General features: G+C 50.3%; 8 protein-coding genes and 1 non-coding gene across 9 annotated transcripts; 2 read left to right on the top strand and 7 right to left on the bottom strand.

The window, feature by feature from the left end:
• The first annotated feature begins 303 nt into the window (after positions 1-303).
• Positions 304-1833, top strand: B0T23DRAFT_384540 (uncharacterized protein). Its single transcript, XM_062837483.1, has one exon. It carries the CDS (start codon positions 446-448, stop codon positions 1523-1525), a length of 1080 nt encoding a protein of 359 aa, XP_062690752.1. The 5' UTR covers positions 304-445; the 3' UTR covers positions 1526-1833.
• Positions 1834-2777: 944 nt separating this feature from the next.
• On the bottom strand, positions 2778-4450 carry B0T23DRAFT_191454 (uncharacterized protein). Its single transcript, XM_062833222.1, has one exon. It carries the CDS (start codon positions 4226-4228, stop codon positions 3020-3022), a length of 1209 nt encoding a protein of 402 aa, XP_062690753.1. The 5' UTR covers positions 4229-4450; the 3' UTR covers positions 2778-3019.
• Positions 4451-5121: 671 nt separating this feature from the next.
• Positions 5122-6344, bottom strand: B0T23DRAFT_397615 (uncharacterized protein; the record flags this gene model as incomplete). Its single annotated transcript, XM_062838303.1, has 5 exons — positions 5122-5247; positions 5544-5648; positions 5767-5896; positions 6064-6101; positions 6132-6344. 5 exons carry the CDS (start codon positions 6342-6344, stop codon positions 5122-5124), a joined length of 612 nt encoding a protein of 203 aa, XP_062690754.1.
• Positions 6345-8108: 1764 nt separating this feature from the next.
• Positions 8109-8474, bottom strand: B0T23DRAFT_455135 (uncharacterized protein; the record flags this gene model as incomplete). Its single annotated transcript, XM_062841225.1, has 2 exons — positions 8109-8359; positions 8453-8474. 2 exons carry the CDS (start codon positions 8472-8474, stop codon positions 8178-8180), a joined length of 204 nt encoding a protein of 67 aa, XP_062690755.1. The 3' UTR covers positions 8109-8177.
• A 3696-nt stretch (positions 8475-12170) lies between these two features.
• On the bottom strand, positions 12171-12241 carry B0T23DRAFT_t283. The gene has a single exon. It is a non-coding gene; the product is annotated as a tRNA-Gly (tRNA).
• Positions 12242-14168: 1927 nt separating this feature from the next.
• B0T23DRAFT_191487 (uncharacterized protein) lies at positions 14169-16515 on the bottom strand. Its single transcript, XM_062833224.1, has one exon. It carries the CDS (start codon positions 16377-16379, stop codon positions 14331-14333), a length of 2049 nt encoding a protein of 682 aa, XP_062690756.1. The 5' UTR covers positions 16380-16515; the 3' UTR covers positions 14169-14330.
• A 253-nt stretch (positions 16516-16768) lies between these two features.
• On the bottom strand, positions 16769-18559 carry B0T23DRAFT_362257 (uncharacterized protein; the record flags this gene model as incomplete). Its single annotated transcript, XM_062836299.1, has 6 exons — positions 18202-18559; positions 17972-18126; positions 17705-17901; positions 17294-17611; positions 17136-17232; positions 16769-17066 (listed from the first exon to the last, which is right to left on the bottom strand). The coding sequence occupies exons 1-6, from the start codon at positions 18376-18378 to the stop codon at positions 16769-16771; spliced, it is 1242 nt and encodes a 413-aa protein (XP_062690757.1). The 5' UTR covers positions 18379-18559.
• Positions 18560-22273: 3714 nt separating this feature from the next.
• B0T23DRAFT_414112 (uncharacterized protein) lies at positions 22274-23885 on the top strand (the record flags this gene model as incomplete). The annotated part of the gene is made up of 2 exons (XM_062839549.1): positions 22274-22853; positions 22957-23885. Exons 1-2 carry the CDS (start codon positions 22715-22717, stop codon positions 23883-23885), a joined length of 1068 nt encoding a protein of 355 aa, XP_062690758.1. The 5' UTR covers positions 22274-22714.
• A 1982-nt stretch (positions 23886-25867) lies between these two features.
• On the bottom strand, positions 25868-26926 carry B0T23DRAFT_445260 (uncharacterized protein; the record flags this gene model as incomplete). The annotated part of the gene is made up of 1 exon (XM_062840919.1): positions 25868-26926. One exon carries the CDS (start codon positions 26924-26926, stop codon positions 25868-25870), a length of 1059 nt encoding a protein of 352 aa, XP_062690759.1.
• Positions 26927-27247: the final 321 nt, after the last annotated feature.

Genomic DNA, 27247 nt, shown 5'->3' on the forward strand with positions numbered 1-27247 from the left:
GGTGTGTCTCTCCGCTTTATTGCATCACTTTGGCCCTTGCGATTGAAACAGAGTGTTCATGTCGTCGCTGTGCAGCTGTTGCAACTTCCCAGGGTCCACTGTCTTACAAGTCCACCGATGGGTGGAGGTCCGCAGTGGGGTCAAGGTGACAGGCAGGCACCGGGGCTGCTTCCCTGCCGCTAGACGCTGATTCGCCGGTTCCCCTCAAATTCGATGAAAAGGGAAGGCGCACCAGCACGAATTTCGTCAGTGGTTGCAGGGGCCCTAGAATCAATTTCGTCATGACTTTCACTATTCTCCGTCGCTCTTACCACTGCAATAAGTTAGGATGATCTCGATGGGATGCATTGTTCACTTCCATGTCTGAATGAACGTCAGTATAAAACAAGTTTCCTCTCTCGAGACGGATCCCTCTTTTCCCCCTTTCCTTTCCTGACCTTAGACAATGATTCAATCTCTACCCACACGCTTCCTCAGACCCTCCACCAGGACTCTTCTTTCCATAACCAGGACAAGAGCACTTAACACCCCTACACGAACCACTCTAGCGACCGCGATTAGTTCATCCAAACCTTCCAGAACCAGTCTCCCATCCTCTCTCCACCAACAGTCTTACACAATGTCGACCGGAACCAAGTCGGCCTCCGCTGCCAGCCACGCCGAGCTGAACCGCAACTCCCTCTTCAACCTCGCGGGCCGCGTCGCTCTCGTAACCGGCGGCGGCACTGGCATCGGGCTTATGGCCACACAAGCTCTCGCCGTCAACGGCGCCAAGGTGTATATCGCCGGCCGCAACAAGGAGAAGCTGGACAAGGTGGTGGAGATCTACAACAAGGACGTCGAGGGCGAGATCATCGCCCTGCAGGCAGACGTGACTAAGAAGGAGGACATTGCCGCTCTGGTCAAGGAAATCGAATCCCGCGAGAAGTGTCTCTGTATCTTGGTCAACAACGCCGGCGTTTCCAGCTCGAGCGTAACCACTGAGGCCAGCGACCCCAAGGAGCTCAAGCACAACTTGTTTGATAACGAGAACGCTACATTCGACGACTGGACGGAGACGTACCGCACCAACGTGGCTAGCATTTACTTCATGACCTCCGCCTTCTTGCCCCTCCTACAAGCTAGCACCGAGCGCCACCCAGGCTGGTCCGGCACTGTGGTCAACATCAGCAGCATTAGCGGCCAGGTCAAGTCAGCCCAGCACCACTTCAGCTACAACGCTAGCAAGGCGGCGGCCGTTCACCTGAACCGCATGCTAGCCGCCGAGATTGCCAACGCCGGGCTCAAGATCCGCATCAACAGCATTGCGCCTGGTCCCTTCCCTAGCGAGATGACGGCCGAGGAGAGTGACGAGTTCCAGAAGAGCCATATCCCCAAGGAGAAGTATGAGGACAAGTACCCGGGTGCTCGTCCTGGTCGCGATATCGACATGGCGCAGGCGGTGCTGGCATTAGTGTCGAACCAGTTTATCAATGGCGAGACGTTGGCCGTTGATGGTGGGTACAAGTTGGCTGCTGGACTCTAAAAGGGGTGTTTGATAATGTTAATGTTAATGGAGGAAGGGATGTTATTTAATGACATGATTGCATGTATGATAGCGTGTTATCCTGTTCCTGAGCGGTAGCGTGCCCCAGGGACAGAACATCCGGCTAGGAGCTGGATGGAGGTCTATTGACCCAGCATTGCGATGCAAGGTGTAATGAAGTACGACATTTACCTTTTGACATCAATCACCCTGCCATGAACAGTGCAAACTCAATCACTGCGTTCTTCGTTGTACATATTACCATTACAAATGCCATGTCTTTCCGAAGAAATTATTTCGCCCCCTACGTACTAAAATCATGTTGGTTTGTAATCAGCGCGGGTCCAAAGAATGCGGAAGGATTGCTCCTCAGCATCACCCTGTCAACCGAACTACGTCGCAAGAAAAATCCAAATCCACCATCCACACACAAATCGAACTGCACTGATCTACGCCCAGTTCAAGGCAAAGTGCTGAAAACTCTGTCACGGGGAGGACTTTGTGAACGGCATTGGCGAAAAGCACTTGTGTTAAGATAACTATGTGTATCAAGCGACAGTCTGCAAGCATCATTTTTTTACAAGTCGAATTGAATTTGATGTTCAAATGAAAGCACAAGTTAACCATCAAGAAAGTAAGTCCTCACGAGGTGAATTGCGTCTGTTTAATTTGATCTCATTCATTCCATCATAAAACGCTGTTCAATAGCTACATTCCCGCGCTGTGATATCGCGCTGTACTTTCGCGCCCTCCATCCCGTCGTGAATGTATAAACCGTTCACTCATAAAAACAAAGTGGATGGCACAGATTCTACCCATGTGCTAGGCCAAGTAAAAGCAAATCATATGGAACAAAGAAAATGGGGGTATAATGTCGTTAAAACCGTTAGCAGTCTTCCTCCTCCCTCCAATCCCTCCATGTTGTGCTATGTTGTCCATCTCCGGTGACATGCAAAAGAGTAAGTAACAGAGATCCTTCCTTTCTCCCTTTCCGTAATTGACCGATTCCATGAAGAAAATCCCGTGAACAAAATTTCTCCGAAGCGAAAGGGGTCAGGCTGTCCCAGACAAAGCAAGGTAAAAAAAGAGATGTCGTGATACGAGTGAGCCAGGGAGGAAAAACCAAAGCCAGAGCCTACTGACCATACCAACCGACCCAATCGATAATGATCGTTAAGTACCAGCCATGAAAATGCAAAAGTGTTCGTTATGTGACCAGGAGCAATTTTGAAAAAAAAGAAAAGGGAAAAGCAATAACTAGTGCAAGAAAGTAGAGTGATTCCACAAGCCAAACTCCGGGGGTATATCCAGGGCCATGAAAAGGGGGTAAAATCCCGAACCAAGTCATCATTCTAGCCAGCCGTTTCACCAACCATACCAGTGAGTGGGGTGTACCATGCGCCAGGAAAATGCCAAAATGAGCAACCGTGGAAATGGCAAGTTATGAAAGACAACCCGATTGGACAGAACCATTGCATCCAGGACTGGAAGCTCTCAATTATACAGAAACCTCTCAATGTGCTTAGGGTCAAGCCAGCCAACCCTTTCGTACGCCGTCCACAGCTTCGATGCCTTGTTCACATCGATCTTGCACGCTTGCTGAGCGTCTGTCTTGCGAAACTCCTTGCCAATCTTGGCACACTCAATGCGTCTCATGAAGATGCGCCTCTTGCTCGTGAGATAGGTCGCACAATCCAGGCGAAGGGCGGCGGCAAGGCTGAGCTCCTCATCATGGAGAAGGGCCCTATTGGGATCTTTGCTCAAGTCAAGCGCGTTACCCTTCCAGTCGACCTTCAGACAGCCGGGTGTGTTGGGTAGCGTCAAAATGCTGGGTGTGTAGTCGGGAAGAGCGTCGAAATCCTTGTCCTCCCTGTTTGGTGCCACTGTTCGCACCCTAGGTTCAGGTGTGGCGCTAACACGTGCCGTCTGTCGAGAGTGCGTAGGAGTTGCCCGAATCGGTCGAGGGTTTTGGGCCGGTGCCTTGGTGACTCTGGGCTTCTGAACGCGGCCAATGCTGCTGGTTCTCGCCACCTGAGGTCTCGGAGCCGGAGCCGGAGGTTGAGCGGCGGGCAAAATCGTTGGAAGCTTGTTAACCATGGGCCGTGCTTTCGTATGGTTCTTCTTGTCAACTCGCAGATACTGGCGCTCCTTGCGAAGCCAGTCCCGAGGATCCTTCTGCCACATCTTCAGGCACTCCGACTTGAAAAAGAGCACCAGCTCGTACTCCTCCGGCTTCGGGGGCGATGTGGCGCGTACAATGCTCTGGGGTCGAGAAGCAATGTGATTGTTGACCAAGTCATCGAGCGGCTCGGCTGAAGGAACCGATGGGACGAAGAGCGGCTCAGAAGGAGGACTGGCAGCGGATTCGGGAGCAGGATATAGGATCGGGTCGTTGTCCGAAATGGAAAGGCGAGGGTCCGTTGTAATTGAGTTTCTCGCCCTAGTATAGGGGGAGATGGGAGGAGATATGGGCGGGTTCGGTCCCAGCTGCCTGCTTGCAGCGGACATGGGCTTTGAGGGTGGCATTGCGGCGTCACGAAGGTTGAATGTCTCGAAAGGAGCTGGACCAGGAGGAGACATGAGGTTGCTGATGTCAAACGGCCGCTTGGGCTTGGAAGAAGTCGAAGTGGATGACATTGGCATCATAGTGTAATCCATTGGGAACAATGCTGGCTGTAGGACTTTGTCGTTCTTGCCAGACATTATGGCAAGGTTTATTGCCCTTTGTGAGATGCTGAGGGATGGAATGTTCGTCCTGCTGACTTTGGAAGGAGCGTAGTACTTGAAAACGTCTCGGGCGGATATCGACGGTTGATGGGAGATGTATGGAAGGACTGGTTCGTGGATTTTGTATGGTGGTGTTCTTCGGATGGGTGGCGAACGATGGGTTGATAGCGTCAATGGGTGACGAAGATCAAGGACCGATAGGGTTTATGAGTCGAGCTGGTGCCTGGCATGAGCTTCAATGGCAGTGACTGGTGGACTGGGAAGATCCTTGAAGGTTCCAATCGGTCGCGAAGATGATAGCCGTCTGGGAAAAGTTGTAGAAGAGGAAGAAGCCGACAGTGTTCCTGGTGATCAAGAGGCGTTTAAGAACAGTCGGGCAACGTCAGGCAGCCAGTGCTTTGTGCGATTGTTGTTTGGGCAATTATTGTTCGTCAGGGTTTGAATAGCGTTGAATGGCCGGATAAGGCCTGCGTTTTGCTGTCAATTCGACGAGTGCTACACAATGCGAGCCAACACTACATGATCCTGCGTCTGGGTATTGTGCGATGTCTTCCTTATTGTTCGAGATGCTTGCCACCATTCGTTGCCATTCGGGTTGGCGGGGGGGTGGTTGAGGGTATCGAAGTGGAACAATAGGAACGTCTCTATTCTGGGCCCCGGTAGCAAGTGTGGAGTAGTGGTTTGAGATTCCAGCGGCCGGGACTTGGTCTGGTGCTGAGATGACAGTTGAGGTCCAGTCAAAGTTCGGGCTGCGCTGCGTTTTAACGGTGCACCGTGCAGCCCCAGTCTAGCGCCCCGCTGCTAGGGGTTGGTAGGGACACTTTGTATTAGTAACGGGATGGAAGGTAACCTTGATGAGATCCCGTCCGTCAATAGAATCGAAGCAGCTGGAACCCGGGAGGGGAAGGCTTGCGTCGGCGGAGCAGGCAGTGCTTCCCAATTGAAACCTGAATAATAGCGATAGCTGAAGAGCGTTCATCCAATTGACAAGTCAGCTATGTAAGTCAATGGGAAGTAACAATAGCAAAAATTGGAATGGTGGCGGGGTGGAGGGTGAGACGGTGGAAGAGAAAGAAAGAGGGGAGATTTTGCAAAAGAGGTAGCAGAGCAAGCAGAAGTAGGTTAAGGTAGGAAACCGAAGAGAGGCAAAGGCCCAGGGCGGTAGGGCATACGGGCATCATGTAAAAAGGATGCCGGGCATGTGCAAAACATGCGGCACTACAGCCAGAAGGAGCGGGCCACCCCCTCCCACTGCCATGTCCTGCCTCCCTCTCTGCCTGCTTCCGCTCACCTTCATCGCCGACAGATGCACCAAAAGTTCCATGTCGAACTGTGTCGGCACCTCCTGCCACGCGGGGGCATAAGCGGCCAAGGTACCCAAGCCAGCAAGATGTACCTGGACAAGTATAGTGTAGCTGAACTACCTGTACCTAGGTAGGTACCCCAACTTCACAGTCCGTCGGTAATCCGATTAGGATGCGTGCGGGATATGCGATGCGATACAGGTTACACACCGTCGGACCCAAAGATAAAGAAGGTCTGTGACCTTCCCCATCACAGTCAGGGCAGCTGAGACTCAGCATGATATTGATTTGTCGCAATGGCAATGCTTTCTTGGTTCCCGTCAACTGGAACTTATGGATCCTGACCTCATCAAGTCATCCCCTTCCCATTATCCCATACAAATTCCGGCTGCTGCTCTAGCTTTCAATGCTACATAGGCTCCAAGCGACTGACGCGGCCATTGTACTTAGAACCTCACCTGGGGCACGGAAACCCAAAAAGTGGGGCAGAGGGCATGGGGCGCTTACACTTGATTGAGCTGAGCATCCTGAGGTACCTGAGTAGGCTAAGTGCAAACATAGGTACTGCTACATACCATATGGATCCCTTCATCACTCATCATGTCCGCTCTTTTTCGCAGAAGGACGGACTCGTGTGCCTGTTCGCTGTGTTTCTCAAGTCCCAACGTCTTCTTCTGCTGCCTTGCTTTACCAATTGATGCACTGCTGGATTGCGAAAGAGTCATTCGCTGACCTTTGGAGTCACCCTCTTCCTTCACAGGGTTGCCACGCCCCGGTCCGTAAGCCATTGAAGCCCGCTTCAAAGCAAGCCGTGACTTGGGACGCAGCCAATCCGGTGACCACCTGCACGCACTGTAACTACACATATCCCTTTCAGTAAGGCAAGACTGAGACATGGCTTGGCACAAAGTCCGGTCAGGTACATCCTTGAACTTAGTTTGAGAGTTAGTACTTGGTGGTGCTGTTCACAAACCGGCCATGGACTCTCAAGCGATCATCAGTCGGTGACATTGGAGCCTCAAACCCTGGCGCAGATCAAGCCGACCAAAGGGAAGCAAAGCATGCCAGTTTGTTCCAATAGCTCCATGATTTCCAAAACTCTGCGTACATGTATTGTAAGTTGTTACCTGTCTCTGCCAACAGTAGAGCTTGAACATCAGTTAACATTTGCTTTGTCCACTACAATGCGTAGTGAGGCATATCTTGCGCTTGCGATGGACGGATTTGCTGCAATGTCGTACAGATGATTATAATCAACATGTGTTGCCTTGGTTGATTAAAGAAACTTCATTTTGTTTCCGATCGTTGAGTAATCGGTGCCGCGTCCTGCAAAGGCCAGACGGGAAGGGAGTTTATTGGAGGTGTTTGGACGAGCCTCAACGTAACAGCGAGATGGTGTCGGCTGTGGCGGGAACCATGCTAACAACGACATGGTCTGCGAGTTCGATTGATGATATGATGACCCATTGGCAGGACCACGCTTCTGGAGTTGTCAAAACTCACTTCATCATGCAAGCATGCCTCGTTATTTGATGCAATACCTCTCGCTGTCGTGATGAAGCCTGGCTTTTGGCGAGCATGAACTCCGATGCGTCCGGTGCCCGGTTTGCATTGTACGGCTGCAACCCCAACCCTAGAGGTAAGATGTCAGTTCACTGCCATCCAATTTCAAGCTCCAATCGCGCCATTCATCGCTCCGTCAGGTCGTAGCAGTTGGTGTTATCATTTGGGCAGATATTCCAACTGTATTGGGCATCCAGCGTGTCGCAGAAACGGGGCCTACAGTAGGCGCAAACGGGTGTTTCGGAGACTGGCAAACGCAGAATTGTCAAAGAGCCCCACTGGTGCAGTTCAATGGGCACAACATGAATCATAAAAAAAAAAAAAAAACGAAAAAAAAAACCGAAAAAGAAAAGAAAGAAAGAAAGACGGACAGCTCATCGCGCGGGGGCAGTGTATCCGGACTATTCTCGCCAGTATTTTGCCACATGCAAATGCAAGTACGACTGTGTAGATGAAGATTTGGATGGGAGGAAAGCGATTGGCCAATCAGACATCGACCACGGGACGAAGGACGAGAGCATGCAAAGACCGCTGCGTACCGAGCGTACCTGTATGACAAATTGCGAATTGGGAGCATGCTGGAAGGCAGATGATGTCGATGGCATGGCACTGGTGTGTTGCCTTCATAAAAAGTGGAAGCGAAAGATGGTAAGGTGAGTCACCGATTGACCTTGTCGCCTCCCGCTCCAGACCGAAGGGCCAGCATTGGATTAACAACCACCTTGGCCTCCATGGTCCATAGCTGTTTGGTGAAGACTAGGTATAGTGGAGTGTGCGAGTTTCGCGGTTCGTCGTTTGTTTTGCTAAAAGTGCTATGCACGCTACTACGGGTAACTAGGTCTGGAAGTGAGGGAACTTACCCCGCTATCAGCTGCGTTATCGAGAACTACCTTAAATGAACGAGAACTGGAAGTGGCAGTGAGGTATAAGGTGTACCTAGGTAGGTACCTCTGGCTCCCTTGAAGTCCCGCAAAGTACTCCTTCCACATCGACGACGGGAGCTACAGACGGATCACCACAGATCACCGAGTGTGCTTCTATCATTCGTCTTACCTCGCTCACTTTAGCGATATATCCCGATACTGTTCTTCTCCGCACTCAAGCCTGATGGCCTCCCCCAGAGGCATATCTACCACACGATGGAGCTGTTGAGAGACCGTGCTGTCGAGAGCAGCATTCAGCAGCCTCAACGGCCCATTCGCGTCCTGCACAAGCCGCCAGTCCTTTCCACCTTGGTGGGCTATACATCACGTATGTGGCAGCACGACAGAAAGGCTCCCCGTCTTGGATACCACAGAAACGTTTGATCGTGCCTGTCCAGGATGCCACGTACCCTTATCGTCCAGCCTGCTCATCGAATTCCCCTCCTCACTGCATGAAGGCAGGCGATCAAGGGACTGGCATCCCAAGCCTAACCAAGATTCTATGTATCAAAAGCAACCAGCGAAAACGCACCGCGGGGTCGACCAGCCTCCAGATGGGCCTCTTCTCCCCGCAGCGCCCGCGTGTGTGTGACGGCGCGGAGCCGGACACGCGAGCATCCACTCGGCCGGCTCTCATCCCGGTGGACTTGTGGGCCCTCCCGTTGACCTTGGACGGACCCCGCTTTCAACCCCTGATCATCTCAACTCAAGCCGTCCATTCAATCCCGACCCCGACCTCTTGACCGACAATGGCGGTGACAGGCTCTAGATGCATCGAATGCTGGCAATGGCATACATACCGCCAATGAGGCAAAGGCCTTTGGACAAGACCGATTGCCAACCACCAAATAGGCAAGCAATCTTTTCAGCGCTTCGATCCTGGCGTGCCTGGGCTTTGGGCTCCAATATCCTTTCATCTTCGCCCTGGACTACAGACCAAAACTCCATCCAGCAACAAACAAAGACATATTTTCATGGAAGAGACAAACTCATTATCAAACCCCTTCCAACAGCAAGCAAACAAGTCCGAAATCAGAACCAACGTCAAGAACAAAACAAAACATTGAGTAAGGGAAAGATGTTTACCTTCTAACAACAATGATGGAGCCGGCATCAAACTAAATTCCCATCTCCAAGTTCTGTTTATTGACCTAGCATCCGGGGTTCATGCATCGACACAATGATTGCTGCCCCGAACTGGCGCGTTGGACACAGTTGGTTGGTCAACCGGAATTTTCTCCAGCTGACAGACAGATCACAACCCTGGCTCTGGTGTGGTTCCCCTTGCAGATACAGGGTTCTCGATAGCGGTTGACGCACTTACACTTAGAGCACTGCCCCCCCCCCCCCCCCCCCCCCCCAGAACGACCAAGCATCTAGTTTAGGTGCCACATGCCGAAAAGTGTTAGGAAGGAAGAGAATGTCCTTCGAATATTTGGGCAGCTCAGTTTAAACATGCGCATTGTGCGCTACACGGTCAGATTCGACGAATACTATCTTCCTACAATACTTTGCCATACTCGACACCTCTTCAGAAACGCGTCTGCTCTCTCAGACTGACAAGCCAAGACACGCCTCTTTCTATCCCACCATACCAAGAAGAGCTTGAATCACGCCAGATGAACCACGCAGTAAGGCGCGTTTATCGATCAATCTACCGTAGTGTGTCACCACTCGTAGTATTTTCACATACTATGCGTCCGCGCATCCGCCTGAACAACAGCTCGCAGCCGACACACCATGAATCTGTCACCTGACTTGACAATCGGACCTTGCCAATCTTGGCTACCCCTCGTCATGGGGTTGACCTTGGTCCCGTCACTCGTCTCACTCCCACTCACCAGATGTCACCACCACCACACCCACTTGTTTCCCAATCGCCTCTAATCCGCTTTAGATTGCGCTAAAGATGAAAGTAAAGACGAGCATGAGGACGACATTGGACTCATAAGACTCGACCACGAGGACCATCCCGTTCCGCTAGACTCCCGGAAGAGGGTGTAATGACAATGGGAACTGCGATGAATCCAAGGCATGAGGCCCTCCTATGCTCCATCAAGCACGGTATCAATGGCTTCACTACGTACTGTTGCTGAGACTTCAGACGTATTCATTAGCTCGATTGACTAATCGTAGCTCATGATTGACAGTGACGAGATGTTTCATCGATAACAAGGCAGCCAATTGAGGCCATGTCTGCCCTAGCATTGGTCACTGGCCCGCTCGCCATGTTTCTTGTATCGCCTCTCGGGGCGTATCCTAGGGCTGATTGAGCGGGTACATCGACCATTCACGGCCATCTGTCTGCCTCTGAAGGGTTCTCGCTACCCTAAGAGGTAGTTTCCTACACTACGCTCACCCTCTGCCATGTTATCAATCTCATTGCTGTACACGATACGTACCTCGAGTACCAAAAAGTGCATAATAACACCTGTTTCACATGTGGTGGTTGTGACTTGTTGACCCTTATGTGTCAATCAATATGGCAAATTCACAACCAGGAAGCAGATAAGGAATCGGAACAACCCAACCATGGACTCTTGTGGCCTATGGCCTGGCATAGGCTGCTGGAGCAGGTTCTCCAGAGCCTCAATGCTCCGGCTCGCGCAACACTAATAACAACGTGTTTGTGCTAGATTCGCTCCCCATCGGTGCCTTTTGACGTCGTTGTAGTTTCCATGGCCGCATGTCCCGTCAAACATTGAGATTTCCATAATGAACTGTAAATCTGTTATCGGTAAGCATAGTGGCATGTACATGCTTCCTTGGCACTTGCATAAGGATGAACATGTCTCGCCCGGAGTCACTTGGACGGGCTAGCGATGCAGGGTTCCGATCATCAATTGAGATTTCAGCATGTTGCCTAATGCGTCTGAATCGATCGGAACAAAACGTGGAAAGAGAGATATACTACTCTTTTCTCAAACAAGCCAAGTCCTTCCTTCTAGACAGCAACGGTCTGACATGTTGTTACATACTCTTAGATACTAAGCAATTCCAATACTGTTGATTTCTTTGTTCGTTGCAGTTAGTCTCCATGACAATATACAAACCAACAGTCCACTCAATATCCTGTACACCAATAACTTCATGCGATCAGGCTGTCCAATTCGCAGGCTTCCATGTGATGTCCGTTGTGCCTGACGCCTCCCACTATATCTATGTCATTCTTTCTTTGTTCGCGTTCTTTGATACCGTCGGCCCACATACCTCTTCCCTCTACACATTGTGCTTGTCTTGTTTGGTACCTACAGTACAAATACCGATTAATAGAAGCAGGAGCACCTAACAATACCAAGGGTAGGTCACGCACCCAAAATATGAAGAGGCACGTACATATTAAGCAAGTTATACAATAAGTTTACCCATACACCCACACCCACACCCACACCCGTGCAACCCGCGGTCTTCAAATGTACACCCCAGGGGCCAATTAACCTGCCAACAACCTATAGCCAAGGACCAACAGACAATATTTCCCATCTCTCACTACCTGAGTACTACTAGCTACCAACAACAACGATAATGCCAAGCAACGGAAGATTCGGATACAGTTCCAGCCAGCTTGTAATTGAATACCAATATTGACAGCAGAGGATAGACTCCGATATATCCCTTGAGACCGGCAAAGGTTAGATCGGCCTAGCGTATGTAGTGTGCCTCCGCTACCTGATTGATTATACATATATACAACACCTAATACTATGCGCAAGTGACAAGTATAAACTCGGAATGAGTCACGTTGACGCCCGCTGCCAGGAACATGACCGGAAGAGGCGCGGGGGTTTGGTGCAGCCGTAAGGCGTACGTACAACCTACAAGATGTACGTACTGTGTAGATACCTACACTACTTGATGGTTGCTCATGGGCAGGGAACCGAGATGGGATAATGGTTACTTGAGCAAGGTGAGGGAACAAAATGGGAAAGATGCCAGATACCTACACTATCGAAGTATCACTGAATGGGTTGAACTGGAACAAAGGAAGCAGTATGAGCTAGTATAATAGAAAGTAGCAAATTTTGCAGCCAATACAATACCTCTTTAGAAGATGAGGGATGAAGAAAAACAAGGAAGCTTGGAAATCGAGCAGATGGAAGAAAAAAAATTCAAAAAGATTATTTTCATTGCGCCAGCCGCGAATCGAACGCGGGGCCCATCGATGGCAACGATGGATTTTACCACTAAACCACTGGCGCTATATGAACTGAATGTTGCAAAATCGATTTAGCAAAAGTGCCCATGTACCCACCTCAAAGCCTACTCATAGATACTGAAATGGTCATCCTCCTCCGAACTCTCTCCTCCTTTTCCTTATACGTTTTATCAGTCATCCAAGGAAAGCAGCACAGACTGTCTATTCCGTGATATTATTCCCTAGTATGGATACTGGAAAATCGCATGTACATATACCATGCTATGCCCGTTGCTGCAGCCGAAGTGAACAATGGAACTTCAACAAACCCGGGAAATACGCGTCGCATCGCATCGCATCGCGACCGCACAGATTGGCTTACTTACATATCGACTAAGCCGGAAGCTTGACGGCAAAATACCTGTGTAAATGTGCATATCAACGGGAGTGAGCAGGTCGCGCCGGCGGAGCAGGTACGTATGCGCTACGTAGCTGCGTGCAATAGTCTGCCAGGCATGCAGTAACGTACTGAAAACTCGCGGACATCGGATTTTAGGTCAGCAAAATATTCACCATGTAGCTCCGAAGCAGGTCATGTGAAAAGCTAAATGCAATGCACACAGGCCGAAGGACAAACAAACCCCGTTGCAGTTATTTTTCCCTCATCCTGCTCCGGCTAGGTACATACAGATGCTTCATGCACAGTCAGCGAAACAGACTGTAATCATCTATGAGTCTTTTGTAGTTGAAAATCCCCAATTTCGATGCAGACACGCTGCTCAGACTGCTTTGAACATGACAGATATGTAGCCGGTTCTAGGAAGGTTTCTTGGACCTGAAATCCGATGTTCGACATCTTTTACGGTAGGTATGATGTTGGATGAGTGAGTGCTTCATCGATGTTGTGGGACACTGGCGATGACTGTAGCCATCAGGCTAGGTAGGTATCTTCTACAGTGACTATGGCCCATGTAGACTTTATGTGTGGGAGTAAAGCCAGGGAGTGATTGTCTTTATTACCTTTCTCCAATGCATTGGTATCTTGTGTCTGCGTGTGAGAGAGAACAAGGTCTACCATCTGATTCCAGGTCCCTCAAAGTATACGCCTGTCCTCCACATGCTAGGCAGCCATCGGCCTGCTTACACATTGACCAAGCTCGGTCATGTTGGGGAGGTGTCGGTCATCTTCAAACTTTCGCAGGAGGCGGTTTACCGCTTTCTACCACCGCCCAAAAAGCTGACTAGTCAACCTCTTGACCAAATCACATATCGACCGTTCTTCTTCTCCACGCGGTTCACCGAGAACCTGGTGCGAAACTGGGGAGCTGCGGTACAGAAGTGTGTGACTGACTAACCCGATGGGCAAGCGAGTGACACACAGAATGGAATAGCCTCGACGCAACGCAAATGGTTGAGCCAATGGATGTGTGCAGTGTAATAGAAGACTCCGGAAGCCACGGTGAAGGGGGACTGAAATTTACCAAGAGAGATAAGCTGAGGACCGCGCGTCTGGTTTTTGCCACTACCGCGGAAGTCTGGGAGGCCTCCCGGATAAATAATGATCATCGAGGTTTAGGTTGCCGGTAACCATCCTGGTTTGGTCGTGTTCAAGAAGCTTCTAGAGGGTCTCCCTTGTTGTCCGTACTGGTCATATTGCTGGCGGTTCTGTAAACTTCGCGCCAAGGGGCCAAACCATGATCCATATTGTCAATATGCCGAGCCATGACGCACGCATTTGAGTGACACGCCAGATAGGACGTCAGAGGCACGAGGTCCCCCATGCACCTGCCTGTTCCTGGATAAGGCTGCCTAGTTGTCTTCTGCGACATGTATCACAGGGGAAAGCAGGGCGTCGTGTACGCCGCGAATAAGCCCACTCCTGCGAAACATGCGGGATAGGTTGTTGTATGAACGGCGCCTTCAGTCGGGGGTTGTACTGGGCAATGTCCCTGTTTAACGTAATGTTGTGTCCAGTGGGCTGAGTGCGGTGGGGCCAGACTTCGCTTCTTGGTGTTTTGGGATGTTGTTGGAGGTCCTTGACTGATCTCGACAATCAAGCTTTCTAACACTCAGAGGCTTTGAAGTGGCCTGCAGAGAATGGCAATTCAGGCGAGAGGTGTGTCGGATTGCGCATCGAAGAGAGTTGTTAGCAACTAGGTAAAGTCATAAACCATCAAACTCTCGCCCCCACCTCTCTTTTCTTTCAACACAATGACCATTTCATCGTCGAATCCCACCCAGTTCCTACGTTCATCCCAATCGTATTCCAAATCTTCTTTGTTGTCCAATGCAAGGCCGCCGCCGCTGGGAGGAGCCGAGCCGCTTTTGTTATCACTTGAGGCAGCAGGACCGGGTTTAATCTCGATGCTTCGGCTGCCAATTCCGCTTGACCGTCCTTCAAGCTCCCAGACTCGCATCTCTTCACCCCGTGAGCTGACACTAACGGCCTTTCCCCGCGCCGTTATCTCGGCATTGCTAATTCCCGATGTGTGGCCCCATAACCGAATACCACGTGAGATGGACAGCGAAGAGGCGGTTGATGTGCACATGTGCAGCACAAGGGTGTTGTCAGGCAGAGTGGCGAGAAGATAAGGGTGAGTGTAGCAAAGTGTCGTAGGCCCGACTGTCACTGGAGGGGTTCGCGAGGATGGGCTGTCCGGTTCTCGAGACCTAGCAACAATTTCATGTAAGGGTGTTGCTGGTGTTTCTTGCAGCCCACTGCCAGTGTCTAACGGCATGGTGTATGCTGTTTTTGTTGTAGTGATGTCAGGAGCGGACTTGACGCCTGTACTTGGGGTGCGGATGTGCATGTCCTGAAGACCGATGGACCAGCCCCTCCGAGTGGGAAAAGTGTAAGCTATTGAGGCGACGGTTGTCAAAGCCATCTTTCGTATGGATAGTGCAAGGGGAGGTCTCGAGGAGTAAGAGTTGAGTGATGTGAGCAAATATGGCGCTGGAAGCGGATCGGTATCGTGTTCAGAGGCACCCGAATTCTCCTCCATTGAACCACCCGCTTTTGTCATCGTTCTCGCCTCGCCACCCGCCCCCGAGTTCTGAGCCGATTGGTCTGCCGGTGGCTCCTGGGGTACCTCGAAGGTATAAAGCGATACCAATACCGCTGCCGTGGCCGTCAACATGTAGGGATACGATAGGGCCATCGCAACGAGTTCCCCATTACTCGACTTTTCGTGTTTGTACCGCCTTACGAGACGGTTCTCGCCACTGAAAAACCTCCAAACTCCAAAACTCCCATCCAGGAAACCCACTCCCACGTCCAATATCCCGTGGTCCAACTCGTGGTCGTCCATAGCAATACAGCTCGGCGTAGAGTCCAGCCCGTCCTCACAGAGACTCACTTGCGCCAGCAGATGTCTGCTCTTCAGATCCCATGCGCGCAAACCCGACACCTTATCCGCGGTGATCGCAATCCCTTCGACCACTTTTACGAGCACCTTTCGCTCCTGTTGTTGATGATTTCCCTCTTGCGTCGTGTCCGCCGTACCCCCTATCCTCAGCTCTTCGACCGCGCATTTGCCCCTCGACCAATTGTATCGGATCTTATACTGCCTCTTCCAGTTAACAGGCTCCCATTTCCGCTCTTGTGACCGTTCGTCGACTTCTACGCCTAGTCCGCTATTGTCGAAAGTGCTTGGCTCGTCTCTCCTCCTCTTGATTCCAGTCTTGATTCCCTCCTCCTTCTTTTCTTGAACAAGTCCACCACGTCGCCCATCAGCCCATAGTGTCCTTCTGCCCGAGTAATGCAATTTGTGGCCGGTACCGCCACCACTGGCCGTGGTGTCTCTGAATCCCGGTATCCTCATGGCGCGCGGTAGCACGAAGCGCGCGTAGTATAAAGCCTTCCATAATTGCGAATCTCCAGCGAGCTGGTAGAAGCGGCGCGACACTGGGGCGACGGCGAGGAGGTGTTGGAGTGAAAGGAACGATAGGATGCGAATGAGCAGCTCGTCTGAGAGAGAGGAGAGTAGATCGCGGGATATGCTATTACGTGTAGGGTCAGAGTCGGGCTGCTGAGCGCGCGTCGGCCGCCTGGCCGGCAGGGCGATGTCGTCGTCGACGGGATGGGAATTGAGTCGTCGGCGTTTCGCGTGCGGCAGAAATTCGGTGTTGTCGTGATCGCTTTCGTCATGATAGTCGGATTCATCGTCGTAGGCAACCAGAGGTTGTGTTCTTTTGCTGGCCATTTTGCACAATTCGCCGCCCTTGTATTCTCCAGCCAAAAACCAACGCTACTAGAAGCTGTTTCACGGGCATGCGCGAGCAGGATCCAGGCTGAAGAGCGGACGTGGTTGATTTGAAGCTTGCGGACGAAGTTGCAAGAGCTCAAAGGACAAGAGGAAGATTCAAGACACCAGGATGTTTCGTCGTCGCAGTTCCCGTTTCTGGGTAAGTGGCAATGCCAAGCCTTTTGGGTTCAGGGGTTCCATCCTCTTGTATGTACAAGTAGGATTACACAACAGCATGCGTACATGCTACGTTCTAGTGTGATTGCTAACGGTTCTGCACTGATGCCATATTTCAATTGAGCTCTATACTAACAGACACTAACTAAAAAAAATGCATACCACTCTCCTCAATAAAGCTGACCAGGGAACGCCCCCTCGGCCTTCAACGTGGCATAGTATAACTCCGTTTCCGCAAGGATCACCATCCGACCCTTTCCAGCAAACTGGAAGTTGGCGACCGTGCTGCCGATCCAGATCTTTCCGAGCAGCTTTCCGGACGGGTTGTACACATGCACGCCGTCGCCGCAGCCCGCGTACAGGTTACCTTTGGTGTCGACGTGAACGCCATCCGGCACACCAGTCGCGATGAAGGCGAAAGTCTTGCGGTTGGAGAAGGTGCCATCTTCTTCAACGTCATAGCGGTAACTTTGTGTGAAATGTAATGTCAGAGCAGTTGTTGGCTGGCGACTAGACGACAAAGATGGCAGAACTTACATGCTCGATGGGAAGGATGAGTTACGCCCGAAGAAGCCCTGGATGACACCGGTATCGGTCACGTAGGCATGTTGGCCGTCTGGGGAGAAGGTGATGCCTGGTATCATAGGTTAGTCCTCTCCCTCCAGTGAAGAACTATAGACGGGACATCCGCTTACCGTTAGGCATATTAAACCCATCAGCCGCAACGGCCACAGCCCCAGATGTCTCGTTGAATCTCCAAACCTGCTTTTGAATGACAGTCTCGGGCCGGAAATCCTGAACATAGCCGTAGGTAGTATCGGTAAAGTAAATGTCTTCGGTGCGCGGGTTGATTGCAACGTCATTGATGGAGTTAAACTGACGGCCAAAGTAGTTGTCCAGGATGACCGTGGCATTATAAGGAGCATTTGGAGACATGGCATAAAGCGCCGGAGCAACTCTGCTGCCCTGTCCCTCGCCGGCGAAAAGGATTCTGTTCCTGTAGTTTGTTGCGCCTAATGAAGCAGTTATTATCACACTGTTTCCCTCTTTTCCCCTTTTGACCCAATCCCTTTGGTCACTTCTCTTTTTGTGGATAAAAGACATACCATTGGGGTTGATGATAGCAGGAGTCGCTACGGCCAAGTGAACGTCGACCTTGCCAGTGGCATTTCTCTCCGCCGATACATCAGTCGTCACTTGGGAAAGCGAGATCCTTTGAATGATGGCCGACCTGTTGAGCCCAGTGCCGGCGGCGGGATCACCCGCGTTTTGCACAAAGAAGACGTCATCCGTGGACGGGACCCTAAAATCCTGACCATCAGTTTTTTGTTGCCAGTTATCTTGCCTACAGCATAGTTCGGGTAAAGACCTACCAGACAGCAGCTTCATGAAACATCGGGTTAGTTCCCGATGACTTAAGAAGCGTAAGAGTCGGGTTAGCTCCAATAATATCCAAAAACTCCTCATCGTAAATGTGGAAGGGCTTCTCGAAGAGGGAGTCCTTTGTTGTTCCAGGCGGGATGAAGAGCTGCTCGCGCACAAGGTGTGACAGGTTAACGGGGAGCATGTCGAAACATGGCGATTCTCATTTTGGCAGACGTACAGTACTATAATTGGCTACAGGAGGAGGCGGCACGTCCCCCAGAACGTTGAAACTCTTTTGGTTGATGACCTGTGCCTGAGCCGGAACATTGTTACCCTGGGCAGTGGCAGTTGCCAGGAGCAACGCCGTCGCCCCGGAGAGGAGGGGCGCGAGAGACGTACGACGAGCGTGGACCATGATGATGAACTTGATGATGAATAGGTATGTGATGGAACGATAAGATCAGTCAGGTCTGTAGTCTTCGACGGCGTATGATCACCATGTATTTATGGGAGTCAGTCGTACTTTTCTCGATCAAGTTCGGTCAAGTGTAGGTAAACTTCACCGCCGACATCGTCATCGCCATCGCGCACCGGCTAAATCTATGGCATTTGGTCCCCTGCCAAGTTGTGGAACCACCACACGATGATCATGGACTTGTTGGGCTTCGCTTGTCGTCCTTGTCCTCAGCTACAGTCCAAGGCTGGTTTGTTTGTTTAAGTTGATATTTCTTGGTACACTGGACCCTATCCTTCCCAAGTTGTCTTATGTCTTACAAGGACAAAATGAAAGGCCCAGCACGGATCGGAAAGGCATCAACAGAATCCGAGGTTGACGAAATAAGCATCGAAAACGGCAAATTCAAGGCGAAACTACATTTTAACCACAGAACCACATGAATTCAGGAAATATAGAAATACCCGGATAAACATACCCGGGAAACTTGACCCGAGGTCTCGAGCTAACGATCAAACCAGTTCTGGACTGTACTAGGCCAGCGCTTCCCCATCTCGACCCCCACATATCTCGGCTTCTTCCAACTTGGCATCGTCTCTCAACAGCCTTGGGCTAGTAGGCTCTCCTGTACTCCTAGCCCTATACGAAAGAAATGGACTCCGATACGTGAAGTGAGACAAAGGTGAAATTATACCCTACTGATCGGCGGTTGAGCGATTGGCTGGCCAACCTTTCGTGGTGTATACCTCTAGCCGGTTGCAGGTGAAATAATGGGCATCTTACAGATGCTTTTAGAATGAATAGAAAGGTATTAACACAGCCATCATGGAATCGATCTCGGGTTTCGGGGTCGGAAACCAGGATTACAGCTACCCATCACATTGATCGTAGAGGTATCAAGATTTACGGCTTGTCAAGCATGGTCACGAATAACTCATATGTGACGCTGTGATATATTGTAGAAAGCTTTTGTTTTGTTCCTCACCGTGACCTTCCTCCAGCCCAATGAGCTAACCGCTTCAGTCATTTCTAGATCTAAAGTACCGAGATATTCCAGATCACTCACCAACTTCCGGCGATCTGACAGAAATGTTTCGTATATTCCTAGTCGACCATTCACACTCGCCTATCTTAGTGTAAATTCCGGCAGATTGTGCCCATCCTCATCGCCACTGCACCAAAACCGCCCTTGTCCCTTTGACAGAGACAGAAACCCAGGTTGTGTTCGGAGCCGCTGTAGAGCTTTAGAGATAACGTTGCATTACCATACATGGTCCGCAGCTGCACTCCCTGCACGGTAATGCAACGGTAAGGCTCTTCCAAAAAGCTCCTTACTGCTCTGTGTTCGTTGGTATAGCTGTATTGCTATACAGCCTTAAATATAGGGTCAAGGTCCTTTAAAAATGTTAGAAATCTGGCATATCGCGGTAAGGATCCTGGCCTTCTAATTGGTCAGATGGAGGATTTGGGGTAAGTGCAGGTGGTTGCAGCAACTTGCAGATTTTTACTGAAATCGAGCCGAATGAGAAAAGTGTAACTGTAAGACTGCACCTTACAGCCACCAAAACTGGGTTTTCTCTACAGCAATACAGCGGCTCCGAACACAACCCCAGCTACCCAAAAATAAGAGCTACAATGAAACCGACCTCAATCCCCAGAGAAGATAAGGTACAACATACAGATTCCGTCCCCGGCGTACCACAGCCCAACCCTCAATTGTGGCAGCTTGCTGGATTCTACAAGAGATCGACCATCGCCGACTTCCTCCTTATACGCATGTCATTTACCCTCGAATGCTTCCATAGGACTCATCACGGCTCGGCGTAGGTATACAGCCACTTACTCGAACACACATGCGTCAGGTCGGACACACCCACTCACTCCCTCAAACGGACAGTCTCCATCACGAACCCATTTACGCCATTCTTGAGTTCACCTATAAGGTACATAACATGAAGATACCTATGTCACCCAGAAAGCTAGACGAAGCAAGACTGCCTTTCTCCCGCGGCAAAGATGTCGCTCATATGTTGCTCACAGGCTGCTTATCTCCAATGGGACCAGAAAGGCGGCATCAATCTGCCGGCTAAATGACAGCACACATGTGAAAACAACTGAACACTTTTTCCAGGCTGATGGCAGGACCAATCTTGCTTTAGCAAACGTATTCACTTTGACTTTGGCGGCTTTTTTATTTCTTTCTTAATTTTCCCTTTTTCTCCTTCTTTCTGATTTTCATTTTTTATTTTTCAAGCGCTAACCTGGGAAAAGAAACTCCCGGGGAATGAGATGAGGTACTAACGAAGTCGCGACAAGATCTAGATGAGCTAGGATAAGATGCTAACATTGCGCTAATTCTCCTCAACCTTCCACTTTTGTTGACGCGGCCTTGGCAAGGCAAGTTTTTGAAATCCATATGCAGACACTTTGGCAAAACCAGACATCATATGCACCATTTGTTGGGGTAACATACAAGAGCGTCATAAGCCGTACTATCGGGACCGCGCGGTTGGTGTTGGGTGGCCATGCTCGCGTATGGAATCAACAGATGAACCCTTTGTCTGTCGCCCAGCGTTTGACGGGCTGTTTCTACAAACACACCCCGTGGCGGTTGATGCTCCAATCGAGGCTCTGTGAAGCACTCAAATAAAGCATTGAGCGGATAACTTCAAGAACCTAGCTTGCCGCCAGCCCTCGCCCACGGATTGGAGATCGCGTCCAGATGTTAATTCAGGCAGTACACGATACTCTTAGCGATAATTAACGACTTTCGGTTCTTGAGGGAGGAGATCAACGCGGTGGAAGTAAAAGCTGATCATGCTTCAATATCTCCTGGCCGTGGATGAGATAGTTAGGTAGCCGCCGAACGCTTCGATTTCGAGCAGCTTCAGTTTTCAAATAGCATATCACCAAAGACATGGCTGGCATATAGGCGCCTACTGAGTCTTTGTGAAAGTGATTGATAGGCCTTCTGATCAATCACGTCACTGTCTCGACATGAATGTTCGAGGAGTGTCTCGTGACGATGCCCACCCATTGCTGCTTCTAAAGGCCCTCATGAAGGTATAAGAACAACGACTTCTGAGGCTGACGGCTATCTGAGCTGCCATTAATCCCATACCACCAGATACATCAGTAACTTTGCTCATTGCTTCCCTTGATGATTTCCATATATTTTTCGCTTCCTTACGGACCGTCATCAAGTCTATTATAAACAAGCAACGCCCATTACAGCCATAAAACAGTACTCGGAATGAACGGAAAAACCAGTCACGTCATGAATTCTCTAGTAGGAGCCAACTAGTTTTACGGAACAACCAGTCGGAGATGCAAAAGTATGATACTGTGTTCGATACGTACGTGAGTCGAAGGGTTCCGGTTGTGGGAACAAAGGTCAAAGATAAACAATTCTTGGACATACTGGTAGGCTCAACGGAAGGCAAGGAATGGGTCGTGCGCTGTTGGCAGCGACAAAGAGTGGAAGCGCTTGTCTCCATCAATGCGAGAAGCTCTGAATATCCTCATTTCACCGATCATGCGGGCTTGGATCGGATGAATTGTTTACAGAAAGAATTGTCGGTACCTACCTCTATGTACCATGATGGAAAATGGGTCTGATGGGCAAGGGGCATTGGTTGAGACAGATGATGTTGGATATGGTAGCTCGAGTATCTTTCCTTGTTACGCGGTAGGGTCAGTTGGAATGGAGATCATGGCATTTGTAGACGGTTGTCACTATGCGCTAGGTCGTAGTGTTGGTTCAAGATAAGCAGCAAAAACGACATGTCTTCATTATGACTTTCATAATTTAACCTGAAAAGCGTGGTGACAAAACCATGAATTTGTTGTGGAATGGGTGATCATTTCTAAAAGGAGGATTGTCGCTCGTTGAAGACTGTCTGAAAAAGGGTATATTCAGTTCTTTACCCACCTGTTGGGGCGGTGAGGGTAAGTAGCCGGATATGTATGAAGACATGTTCTCAAAAAAGGGAAAATTCAAAAGTCCATGACTGTCCCAACTTACAAAGATAAGGTTCAGTAATAGATAGTGGTGGTTATAGATACTCGTTAGGTCCTGGGAACAGTTTCTGTGCGCATGGCAATCCGGATTGATCATTCTGATGGTCTCGATCTAGCGTCACTTCAAAGACGCGAGGGTTTGATGAGTTGTCAAACACTTTGCGACAAAACTCACTGATCAAGGTAATCCTTAGCCTCTGTTCATGATGGACTCGACAATTTCCGTGAGCCATAGCAGGAAAGACGAAGTGGTAAAGGTAATCTGTGAGTGAAAAGCATGAACACTCGTCCGAAATGTGAAGCCGCAAACATTACGATCAATACTTTGCCTTCCGACAGAAGCCTGAACAACCAGTTTCGAGAGAATGGCTATCGAGGCACTACGCTTCTCTCTCTCTCGCAAAACATAAAAACGGGTGTAGGCCTGCCAGGAAATGACGCTGTATGCCTGGACAACACAAGACAGCTCTGGCGAATCTGTAGGCCACTAACCCAAAGTACACCCAATACTGACTTCAGCTCTAAATTTAACGCCAATGTCGAGACGCTTCGCTTATTCGGGTTTCACCCTTCCCAGCCGTGACCGTGACTGGGATGGGTACCAATCCTCTCCTGACCCGTACTACAGAAACACCAGGGCCGAGTCCTCATATAGCCCTACCCGACGGACAGTAGGCTACCGTCAATCCTCGAGTGCCTTCTATTCTCAGGAACCGAGACGTCCCGCTGATGGGACCCACGGCCAATCATCCTTCATCGACAGTCCTACAAGACCGCGCGGCTCAAGGAGAATCCTCGACGACTCGGATTATGATGCCGACTATTCCGACCAGTGGAGCGGCAGTGCTGCAAGGGGTCCTGCGCGATTCGGCGGCTATGGCTTCAACGCAACGCTGCGAGGATCGAATCTACACGGTCGTTCTAGGGTCCAAACACCGCCGGCATCATTCACATATGACAACTCGGAGGCTCGCCGCTCAGAAAGCGGTTCCGATTATAGCGGCGACGTGATATATGCCCGCCGCGGGCGCAGTCCGGTTCGTAGGGGGTATTCGCCTTCACCAACTCGAACGCAGGGATCGTTCTGGAGCAGTCCGGGTCGCGATCGGGGATGGAGTCGGTCAGCTCGGGTGTTTAGACCGCCGTCTCCTGTCCGGAGGAGCTGGATATCGTCGGATCCCCCGCGCCAACAGAACAATACATCCGGCCGTCGGTCGTACATATACGATGACAGTCTTGGAGGTAGACGCAGTGGGACTTGGAGTGGCTCTAGTCCCTCCCCACCGCGGAGAAACACAGGCACGAACCAGGGTAATCTTCGGTTCACTAGTTACGCGAGCGAGGATAGTCCGATTCGGTCGCCACGATCACCAGATTCTCAGACTGCAAATGGGTGGTCGGACTATTTTCAGCCGACAGAGTCGAGTCGGTACCGCGGGTACTGGTGAAGGCTTGATGTCGCGATTGCTGCCATCGTTCGCCGAGAGATACTACTATGATCTTGTGACCTGTGATGCTTTCGTGTGAAGGAGGGCGTAGGAAGACTGTTGATTGGATTGGGTTAGAGGAGTCGAGCTGTGGCCAAGGCAGGTCATGCCATCGAGCAATGTTGACTGTTTGCGAAGAGCGTACACAACCTGGGTTTTCATTCGTTAGAAAAAAGCTAGGAGTCAAAAAAATCGATGTGTTGATGATAAGTTCCTAGAGTGAAGTTCAATACCAGAAAACTGTGATTTGTAACGAAGGAACGTTGAAAGTGGTTGCGACGAGGGGGGTCACGTTTATAGTGGGACACCCATCGCGCATGCTTATCAGGGAGATAAGAAAGCCCATGGGATGCCGATAAGATAAGATTGCTGCATTACATCATAGCACGGCTTATCGGTTCTTTAGGCATTCTGAATGCCCTCACTTTGCCCCAGAAGTAAACAAACATACTGACGGTGAGTACCGAACTAGGTACACTTTGATCTTCGACATCCAGAGATAACTATAATAACGAGATTTTTTGAGTTTTGCCAGCATCCAGCGATTCATAAACGAGTGACCAACCAGAGTTTGAGGGACAGAACGATCGAAATCCAACAACAAAGCATCGTGTGCGGCACCGGCGCTGGAAGATAGATCGATTCGTGTGTGCCAATACTTTCTGCATGACGCTGGATACAGTGGATCCAACTTAAACGTCTTTGGGTATTCCAAACTAACATATGCGCCCTTTTTCCCGGAGCATGAAGACCGTCTGATCATTCTAACCGTGCGTTACGGATACACGGAAATGTTGAATTTCAGACAGCGGTCAAGGTGAGTCGACCATTGGAGGATGATTGTAATGTCGACTGTTTCTAGTCTGTCTCCGTATCACGGGAGTAGCTTCATCTCTTCGCATTACTTCAATTCAAAAGGTGCATACCAGACCACTTTCGCCCCAAACCCAAAAGTGCGATGCAGACATCGTTCGAGATTGCGAAAGAAAAGGAAAAGTCCAGGGATTTCATCGAAACTGTCTTCAGCAAGAATCGATGACGGTAAAACTGGCAAAAAGCTTAGGTGCCCAGGTAAGCTTGTGGAACGAACCACAATGCTCCAGCTGCGCCCTACGAAAACTGTACCTTGGACACCGCGTGCCCAGCAATGTTTTCATCAACGGAACCACTGCGCCATAAGACCACAGAGCCCGCTGTGGTATTGGTGTCTGATACCCGACCTTATACTGGGCCTGCCGGTTTCTCTCAGCCGGGTGCTTGTGGCAGCTGGCAGGGCATGTTAGGGGCTGTGCTCCTTCCTTAACCACCAACGTCCCAGTGCGTGACGCGTACAGCTCCAGATGAGGGGTAGGGGCACTCAGGTTCGAAGGTCCAGATGACACAGAGAGGATGCCAGCAGCTTACAAGTAGATACCAGGCTATTTGGGACACCGGAGCCTACCGGTGGTGTCTGCCCCACAAGGGAAGTGAAAGATTGCAACATGCCTCGTGGTCATCTAGAAGCTGGAGGTTTCAGGCAGGAGATGGTGGTTTGAAGCCTCTGAGACCTCATTACTGCATCGACATCGTAAGCCGAATAAATTTGGAAGGAAAGCAAGAAGACTACGAATTGCTCCGGCTCGTGGGGCTTCCTCGCAAACATGCTCAAGTGAGGGATGATTGTCAAATGAGAAACATCAAGGGACTGCAAAGCCCTATGATTTTGATACTAACTTGATTTCAGCATCGTTCCTGTTATCTTTTTTTTGTTATTTTCAGATTTAGAAAAGGCACTCTGCTGGATGATTCTGCTCAAGAAACCGAAGCTCATGTCCCTCTCGCGTCTTCCCGCTGTAACATGGAATCTCCAGTGTGGCCAAGTATCGACCTCACGCAATCATCCCTTCCCTTCCACTCGTTGTTTCTGAAGCCCCGTCCTTTCCCAGTTTGGCTCCCGTTTCTCATCAAGATTGTTCTATGTAGTCCTCATCCCAGACACCACTATTCACACCTCTCGGCACCCACCTTGCCCCCCTCCTGTCAGGCCGCGTCGGAACATACGATCCTCTCCGTAGCTTTCCTGGATCCCTCGAACCACTTGCCAAAACCTCTGTTGGAATTCGTGCCACGTCAGCCGCCTGCGCCTTCCCCTTTCCCTTCCACTTCTTCTTTGTGCTCAGCTCATTCCCCTTCACAGGGGCAGCATCATGGTCATTTTCCTCATTCCTTCTTTTCACATACCACTCTCCATCCACTATAGCACCTACTCCGTCCCCCCACCGCCGCAGCGATGCGGGTACCTCGTTCTTTCCCCGCCGACTCCACCGCTCCGTGTCCACTTCCTGGGCTGGATGATCACTTCGAAACAAAGGCAGAACGCCCATCGGTACGAAAATAGGTGGAGGAGGCCCCTTACACTTCCGTACCCCGCTCCGTTTTCCCCGTCCCGAAACCCGTTCCAAATTTCCCTTGATATCGAAGTCAGAGTCGGACTCAGACTCCGGTGGAATTGGCGGGACCCAATCCATACCGGTTCTGAGAGTCTCAAAGACTATCTTTACTACCACCTTGATCCCGCTTGCTAGGTTGACCATTGCTTTGGTGAAGACGGGAGGAAGGCAGAGGCAAAGATACTGGTCGTTGTCATAGAGGCATGGGAAGAAGCTGACTTTCCTTTTTCCTCGTTCAAAGGTGGCTGGTTGGTAATCACGATTGTTCGGCAGATATGGGTAGGTGGTGGGATGCCGTATGTGGCCTGAAGGTAGTGATGGGAATGGTGATGGTGGTGATGAAGAGAGGTGCTGTGACGGTGTGCATGCACCGCTTTCTGTTTCCAGCTCGCTTTTTCCAGGGCTTGAGTCATTGTTATGTCGATTATTGTCTAAAGAGCTGGAGTAGATGACAGGGATTGGTGATTGTGGAGGCGTGCGGAAGGATTGTTCGGAAGAACCTGGGGAGGAGGAGGAGGAGGAACCACCACCCTGGCCGAAAGGTTGAAGTTCCATACAGGCGGATATTTTCATAATGGTGGTTTAGTTGACAGAAGAAAGCAGGCGTTTGTTCGTTTTCCGTTGGTATAATATCAAGAAAGTCGTCCTAGAAATTCCCTTGTTTGACTCTTATGCGCGGGATTAGTTACCAGTTGAGACACTCCTGTAAAGAAAACCCTTCTGCTCAATGTATTGACCTTCAACTTCATTTGGGATCGCTACTCCGGATAATCTTTCAATCTCCTGTGATTCAATCAAATATTATCGCATTGGGATGGATAATATGAACAATTTGAACATATGATGCATGCTGGCGATGAGACCGCCAGAAATGCACATCTCGAAACGGTCACA

Source organism: Neurospora hispaniola (assembly GCF_033458365.1).
Source record: "Neurospora hispaniola strain FGSC 10403 chromosome Unknown B0T23scaffold_6, whole genome shotgun sequence".
NCBI lineage: Eukaryota > Fungi > Ascomycota > Sordariomycetes > Sordariales > Sordariaceae > Neurospora > Neurospora hispaniola.

Coding starts and splice junctions, on each gene's coding strand:
- B0T23DRAFT_384540 (XM_062837483.1), top strand. CDS start 446: ATGATTCAATCTCTACCCACACGCTTCCTCAGACCCTCCACCAGGACT.
- B0T23DRAFT_191454 (XM_062833222.1), bottom strand. CDS start 4,228: ATGTCTGGCAAGAACGACAAAGTCCTACAGCCAGCATTGTTCCCAATG.
- B0T23DRAFT_191487 (XM_062833224.1), bottom strand. CDS start 16,379: ATGGCCAGCAAAAGAACACAACCTCTGGTTGCCTACGACGATGAATCC.